Here is a 7,746-nt window from a genome sequence, read left to right as displayed (position 1 = left end):
ATTTTGGTTCTGGACCATTAGCATATTTTTGTCTTACTGAGACACAACCACCTGAAGACCCAAGAGTTTCCCAATATCTGAGGGCACGTTCTGCCTCTTCTCTGCCTTCAGGAGGGGCGAGACAGTGCAGTAAGTGTTGGCTCTGCACCTCCCAGCAGCTGGCAATGCACACTAGGCAGACAAGGTTCCATGCAGTATCTTGAATATTAGCTGGTTATTTTTCATGTATATAAACCATGTAGGGTTGTGTGTTTGCATGCCTGTGGATCCTTACATAGGTGCACTATGTCATCTATTTTTACACTGTTTAATTGTCTGCAAATGTAAATGTACCATAAACTGTTACAGGGTGGAAAAGAGGATTGTGTGGTCTGCAAGCCTTTTAAATATACTATAACACAAATCAAAACATCTTCTGAGATCAAAAGTGAGGGTGGTGCTAGGGAAAAGTGCTGGAAAACTTCAAAATTATTGTTTTTCCTTTGCTTGTATTTTTTCATGAGTGCTGGCCCCAAAATACTTTTCTTCCTGTGGTATTTTGAGTGTCATCATATCCCATGATGGAGGAGTATAATTGCAATCTATCTGTTGCACTTCTTAACCTCTAGGAGTGTCCTTATCTTTTAGATTAATTCATTATGAACAAGTGATAGCTTCAAATGTGAGAATAAGGGATTTGCATACCTGCCAGAAAACCCGAGTTAAAGGATGAAGTATGGCTATTCAAACCATTATTTCCCAATTTGAGTACCTGTACTATTGATACCCACAGCAGTTGCTGAAAGAAAGAAGCAGATGCGTTTCTTTTATGAAACTTTTCTAAAGAAGTCAAATTTAGAAATTGAACATATTTGATTTTATTTTATCTTGGGATTTTATCTGGATTTTTCTAACAGTGTAAGAGAATGAAAAACCTGGGAATGTGTAAGTCCTTCCTTTGACCTGTCAAGATAAATAGTGAATGAAGTTTTAAAAGGCAAGCAGTGCTTATTTTGGCAAGCTTTGTCATTTAGTTATTCTTCCTTACAAGCAGGAAGATGAAAACTTTGATAGTAGATTTGACTCAAGGCAAGTGAGAGTTGCAAAATTAGATCCTTCGCTGTATAGAGACAGTTATATTAGGATGAAATCACTAGGGGTATAAATTCAATGACTTCATATTAAGACATGTTAATCCGGAATTTAACATGGCCTTAATTTACTGCAGTTTAATCCTCCTCGTTTTCACTTTCTGCTGGGAATTTGTACTGCAAAACATGAAAATTGTCATGATACCAGAGTCCTTTGACACTGTGTTCCATTAAGCTTGTCAAATGTAAAACTTAATTCTGCAAGATTAATTTCTTTGTAATCTCAGAGGCTGCTATTTTGAGGTGTGTTTTGGAATACTCTGAAGTTGTAACATGAAATAACTGAATTAATTGCTGTCCTGTTGGGTGGGTGGCTTTCAGTCCAGAAAAGAGATCCTCAGGACACTGTCTATGCTTTTTTTGGGTAAGAAAATATATAAATGTACCTTTGTTAGGGCCTGGAAGTTAGAGGTAAAAAACTTCCTGAGAAGGAGGTAAATAAAATATGCACAGACAATCTCTGTTTTCAGTAATCTACACCCTCTGACCTGTCCACAAAATGTTTAGTTTTGCTACAGTAAATATCAAATACTGGAATACTAAATTCTTTGTCGGGCAGAAATGATCTAAATTTCACCTAGTGTAAAATAGCAAAAAATATTTGAACTTAACCCTTGCCAGACTCCCATCAAGATTATTTTCATATCTATTTTTCTATAACCACAGTTTTCCTGTCTGCATTTTTATTAGTGTTCCCCCCTCACTTACAGTCAAAATATGGCTCTCAGGTAATACAAGGCAATGTAACCAATATATTTTCCAGAAAGCAAACATCTTGTGCAGGATTCACCCAGAAAGGACCCCAGTTTCACACTAAGGGATTAGCAAAGCTTGATCCAGGTGGGTATGTCAGTCTGTCTTATTCTTTACCTCAATAAATTAAACACAGAATTATCTTTTGACAGGTCAAGAGCACGGCCATCTAATATTAACTATTCATTCTGTGAAGCCTCAACGTGCCTCTTCATCTGCACATCCAACTTTAAATGGATGTAGCTTTTCATTTTTCTAGTAATAACTTTGTTTCTATTCTTCAGCTGAGTCCCTTTGTTTGGCCACCATGGTGGCTGACTGGATGAGACCTTTAAATTTACAGCTTCTTTTGATGTTCAGTCTTGCCCTGGACAAGTAAGGTAGAGAAAGGAAGAAAAGGCTGATGAAGGTAAAAGACAAATCCACAGGTTGATGTTATGTGACGAATAAAGTGAACAAAATAGTCTCAAAAACTTTGGTTTACATGGGTGCTGAAGAAGCCTTGGTACGTAGCAATCTGGATGAGACCATGTCTTTTCACTTTGATCTTGACATGATGAAGTAGTCACAGAACAAAATCCCCTGGGATGGGGCAAGCAGCAGACTTGGAACAATATACAATGATTACACATTGTGCATAAGAACACTTTCAGAACTGATGTGGTGTTGGAAATGGTGTGTCATAAACAACATAAAAAACTTTCATCACGATTTACCTAACATTAAGCTTCTTATATGACAGTGGCAAAACAGCTTTAGACAACTTTGAGCTTTAGAAAATTTCTGCCATGATTGATTTGGATTATGCAATGATCTTCTAAACTCCTATGCCTCTTCCACACAGTTATTATTAAAATTTGGGGGTTTTTTGTTTTTTTTTTTTTTTTTTACCTGGATGAAGACATAATAAACACACACAGGAGAAAAAAAACCAACAAGAAAAAGAGAATGAAAGAACAAGTATTTTACACAGAATGACCCAAAAATCATAGACTTTAAAGCCCTTCTGCCGAATACTCTCAGAAAGTAAGGAACTGTGCCTCCAGTCCACATACTTGAATAATTTCTCAAACATCCCCATGTCCTAAGGATTTATTTTCATTTATTAAAAAAAACTGTTTTAAAGTGTAGTTCTCAGGGGTACAGCTGATGTCCCTTATCAGTATTTCCACTAACATCCTGGATTGCACATTCCATAGAAGACCATAAAGTGCTGTAGCATCAAGGGTTTTTTTAAATTTAATTTGGAACTTCTCCACCCTTTCCATAATTATTTTCATTATTATTTTTACCTTGTAGCTCCTATATTCTTGTACTGACACATAAGAAGGTCCTTAAAGGTCTTCTTGAAGGTGGCATTGCAGAGTGCGTAGCAGGCGGGGTTGACGGTGCTGTTGATGTAACAGAGCCAGTAACCAAGGGTCCATACGGTGCCAGGGATGCAGGATGTGCAGAAGCTGTTGATGAGCACCATCACATTGTATGGGGTCCAGGTGATGATGAAGGCCAGGAGGATGGCCAAAATCGTCCTTGTCACCTTTTTCTCTCTAGAAGGGGGTGGTTTCTTTTTGGCTGGCTGCTTTGTCATCTTGACGATTTTCCGGGCTACGCTGTTCTGCTTCTCCTCCCCGTTCGTGCCTACGATCTCCACGGTAGTGTTGGTAGGGGCACAGCAGTCCCCCTTTTGGGACTTGGTGACTATCCTGATGCATGTCAGCTTGGAGTTCTCTGCTTTGACATGGTCTTGTGAGGCAGAAGCCGGTCTGGCATCTTTGGTAGTTTCATCCTCTTTCAAGTTGGAAGCGACCACACTGATGGAGGTGGAGTCGTTGGAGCTCTCCTTCTCGCCTTGAACACAGTTATTGGTCACAGTCTCTTCGCTGGTTTTTCCGTTCTGAATTTTGCTGTGCTCCAACCCATCCCCGCTGGTTGGGATGTTGTTATTGTTTGGTTTTACTATTTTACCTTGGACAAGGCTGGGGGAAACTGTTTCTTGGTTTTGGGCAGCTTCCTTTTTTCCTTTCTTTATCCGACTCTTACTGGCTCGAGAGATTTGCCAGTAAAGGACAGTCATGATGATGACAGGCAAATAGAACGCTGCAATGGCAGTGCCAAAAGTGACAGCAGGGTTGGAGAAAAACTGGATGTAGCAGTCCCCATCTGGGACAGTCCTTCCTCCCACAATGAATTGCCAGAAGAGAATTGCAGGGGCCCACAGGATGAAGGACAGCACCCAGGCAGCTGCGATCATCATGCCAGCCATCTTCGTGGTCCGCTTCACGGGATACGTCAGGGGCTTGGTGACACAAAAGTACCTGTCAAAGCTGATAATGAGCAGGTTCATTACAGAGGCATTGCTGACCACATAGTCAAGAGCCAGCCAGAGGTCACACACCACGGGCCCCAAGGGCCAGTAGCCTATCACAGTGTAGAGGGTGTACAGGTTCATGGAAAAGATGCCGATGATCAAGTCAGCGCAGGCCAGGCTGAACAGGAAATAATTGTTGACAGTCTGGAGGTGCCTGTTGACTTTGATTGACACCATGACCAGGATGTTCCCGATTATGGTGACTAGGCTGAGTGATCCTGCCACCAGGACAATGAACACCACTTCGACGGTTTTATAGGGGCTCTCCAAGGCCATCACATTTTCAGAGGAAGAGTTTATGTACGTTGAGTTATTCATTTTGGTTTTGATAACAAGATACCCAGTTACAGCTTAAGCCTGCAGAGGAAAGAAAACAGATACCATGAGGAAATTAGTCCCTTTGCCTTTAAGGAATGGATCGCAAAAAAAAAAACCTACTTGGCAAAAGTTTAAAGCTAGATGTATTCAGGAAAAACCAGTCAGCTTTGGCTAAAGGAAACACCTTACAGTGTACAGTTTAGGAATAACAACAATAGGCTAGCTAGCTCTAAATATGTGAGAAAGACACACATTTGGATGGAAAACTACATTTTTAAGTTCTCAGATGCATTTTCTCTTTGCTATTTTTTAAAACTAATATCGACTTGAATATTTTGGAACTGAACCTGCATATTATTTTCTTTCTTGCTAACAAAATAGTTCACTTTATTAATTTCAAACCCTAATCAAAAAAAAAAAGTCTAGACTGGAGGGTGTAACATTCTTATAACCCAAAGTGAAGCTGTGATCTACTGAAAGACAGATCATGAGAAGGAGATCTCTGGTTCTGTCTTTCTTTCATTCTCCACTTGGGCATGCTTCTGTGAGGTTTATGGAATGGGTTTTTATCATATCCCCCCCCCAGTTTTCTTACCCTGCAGTTCCTTTTTTAGGCAACACATACAAAGATTCTGGCACTTCATCAAGCTAATTAGTCTGTCAATAAACAAAAGAGGGTAGGTTTTGAAGTTAACAGAGTTTGTAAACTCACCTCTGTTGAATATTTGCCTATCTAGTTAGGTCCAAACAGATTTTATTTCTATTTTTTTCAATTTCAGTAAGGTTAAAGTTACTATTTACTTACTTTTGAGTTTTGTACCTAGATAAGGCATTGTTGTTTGTTTGGGGTTTTTTTAAACATGGTATTATCTTTTGATGCTTGCTTGATTGCACTTTTCCCATTATTTTTCAAATCATAACATTTTTAATCTGCATTACATAAAGCTAAAACAAAAGGTCTGAAATAGATATCAGGGTAATGCTAAATAAAGAAACAGATAAAAAACAGTTCTGTTTACACATAGCAATTATTTTTGTGCCCGTTATACCCTACTGGCAGTGTTCAATAAATTGTAATTAAATTGCTAGTGATACACATTTAATAGAAGAGTAAAAAAACAGTGCCTGCTTTTGCCTTCAGGATATATTCTATCCTTTTGTGCATCCCCTGGAAGTCAATAGAATGCACTAGAATTGTACAGCATCTGAGTGCTCATTATTTATGAGCAGTGCTCAAGGGATTATTGAAGCATGAAGGCCAGATGTGACAGGGAAGTTAGAGTTTTTTTCTAATTGCAATATTCTGCTGTTTTTACCCCCACACATAAGGCATCACTTCTTTAAGAAGGAGTCTCAGAACATGGTGGTGCAATCAAAGGAAGACAAAAAAAATTATCTATGTATGTCTCCTCTATACACCAGGGATTAGAAAATTCTCCTCTGGCCCCTCTGACTAACCTGCTGATGCACAGACATATGCAGTCCACGTCACTTCAAAAGAACAATGCATTTTTACTGTCATTTCAGAACTGTGCTTTTTTTTTCCCCTTTTTTTTTTTCCAGATGCAAAGGAAAGATGATGCAAAATGTCAGCACAGTGGCAAAACCCTTCTGAACTCTTGGAAAAATAAGCAAGCCTGTCTCTGTGGAAAAGTCAAAATGCTAAACCAGAGTAAAAGGTTTTTTGTCTGAAGAAACTTTGTAATCTTGAAATTTATATTTATAGAAATACAACTGGCAGAGGGTGGGGCTCATGCATTTGCCTTTGCTGTCAAAAACAGCTAATTTTTTTTTTCCATTTCTGTGTTGAAGTGAATACATGAATAAATAGAGGAACATAAGGTTGAACAGACATTCATTTCTTGCTATCTATTTACAGGTACAACACTAAAATCCTTGAGATCAGGCTCAAGATAACAAAATGAGGAAGAGGAATGCTTCAGTTAAGTGTGTGCTTTGTGCAGTAGGAAAAGGCTGAGGGCAGAATTTCTACTCTGTGCAAAAACATTGATGGGACACCTTTAATATATAGGACTGTCATTTCAGCAATTCCAAGTCTACTTTTCTCCCAAAGCTTCACAGCTGAGCAGCTGGTTATCCAGTTAGATGTGTAAGACATCAATTTTTTGGACAAGCTAAGAATTTATTCCAAGCAGAATTGTTTTTGAACATTCTTAACAGAATGCATTTTTAATGAAGAGGCAAAATCATGCATAGAGATGTATTGATTAAAAAAAAAATCAGCTGAATAAGGTTCGTGATCTAGTGCTCTGCAGCTACCTCTGGTGACAGAAAGTGAGTGGGGGAGCAAAATGGAAATGAGTGAGAGTGGATTAGAGACAAAAAAAATTATGCTTTGTTTTAAGGAAACAAGTGTTTCTCTACAACGTATTTCTGAAAGACTTTGCAGAAGTTCTGTTTTCATTCCACTGAAGAACAAAATTAATTTTAAAAACTTGAAATTTATAAAACCGAATTACCATTTCCCAGCTGACTTTATGAGTCTTTTCAGGTGGAAGAAATTCAGGTGAATTTTTTACCCACTTTCACTGTAAATATTGGCATTTCAGTAACAATTCCCCTGATTTTATGGGGATCTATGGGATGCTAATCTTCGTTGCTAGGAATAAAATTTCATTGTGTTAATATGAATGGAGGCAAAGCAAAGGAGTCTCTTTCCCTCTTTTTGCACAAAACTTTCCAGCCCTTAAGAAGGCTGGTAGCTCTGGGCTGCAAATTGCAAGGGCAGTTACAGCTTTCTGAGGTACAGGGAAACATCTGCTCTCTTCCAGCCCTTAAGAAGGCTGGTAGCTCTGGGCTGCAAATTACAAGGGTAGTTACAGTTTCTGAGGTACAGGGAAACATCTGCTGTCGCCAGCTCCAGTAAAAGCTTCCCTTTGCCTGCATCAGTGTGATGGTAAAGTGAAGCATATTGTGCTGTGTGTGTTGATGAGAGGCTGTAGGGCTGGAGAGACAAATCTGATTTCACTGACATACATGGTCACTGCTCAGAGTACTGGAATTACCCACGCAGAGGCAGGGGTGTGCATGCTTCCTAACCCAAGAGCCCCTGCAATCCTCTGGGCTCCTTCCTGTTGGCTCCAGCAGGGCTGGCATCAGGTGCACAGAGAGGGTTCTGTTTCTCATCGTGGCTGCTTGCTGCAGGACTGCCTGAGC

The 7,746-nt window shown here is 39.4% G+C and overlaps 1 protein-coding gene across 4 annotated transcripts in view; it reads right to left on the bottom strand.

The window, feature by feature from the left end:
- Positions 1-2,747: 2,747 nt before the first annotated feature.
- CHRM2 (cholinergic receptor muscarinic 2) overlaps positions 2,748-7,746 on the bottom strand; it is an 82,252-nt gene continuing 77,253 nt past the window's right edge. For 3 of the 4 annotated variants that reach the window (XM_039708259.1, XM_039708260.1, XM_039708262.1), the window contains exon 2: positions 2,748-4,608. In XM_039708259.1, coding sequence (XP_039564193.1) covers positions 3,172-4,569 — 1,398 coding nt within the window. In that variant the 5' untranslated portion in view covers positions 4,570-4,608 and the 3' untranslated portion in view covers positions 2,748-3,171. Of the gene's footprint in view, positions 4,609-5,164; positions 5,183-7,746 lie in introns of those variants that run through there. The other variant, XM_039708263.1, reaches the window with a different exon arrangement.

Source organism: Passer montanus, unplaced genomic scaffold (genome assembly GCF_014805655.1).
Source record: "Passer montanus isolate IOZ18808 unplaced genomic scaffold, ASM1480565v1 scaffold20, whole genome shotgun sequence".
NCBI lineage: Eukaryota > Metazoa > Chordata > Aves > Passeriformes > Passeridae > Passer > Passer montanus.
This window is presented reverse-complemented; position numbering and strand designations above follow the sequence as displayed.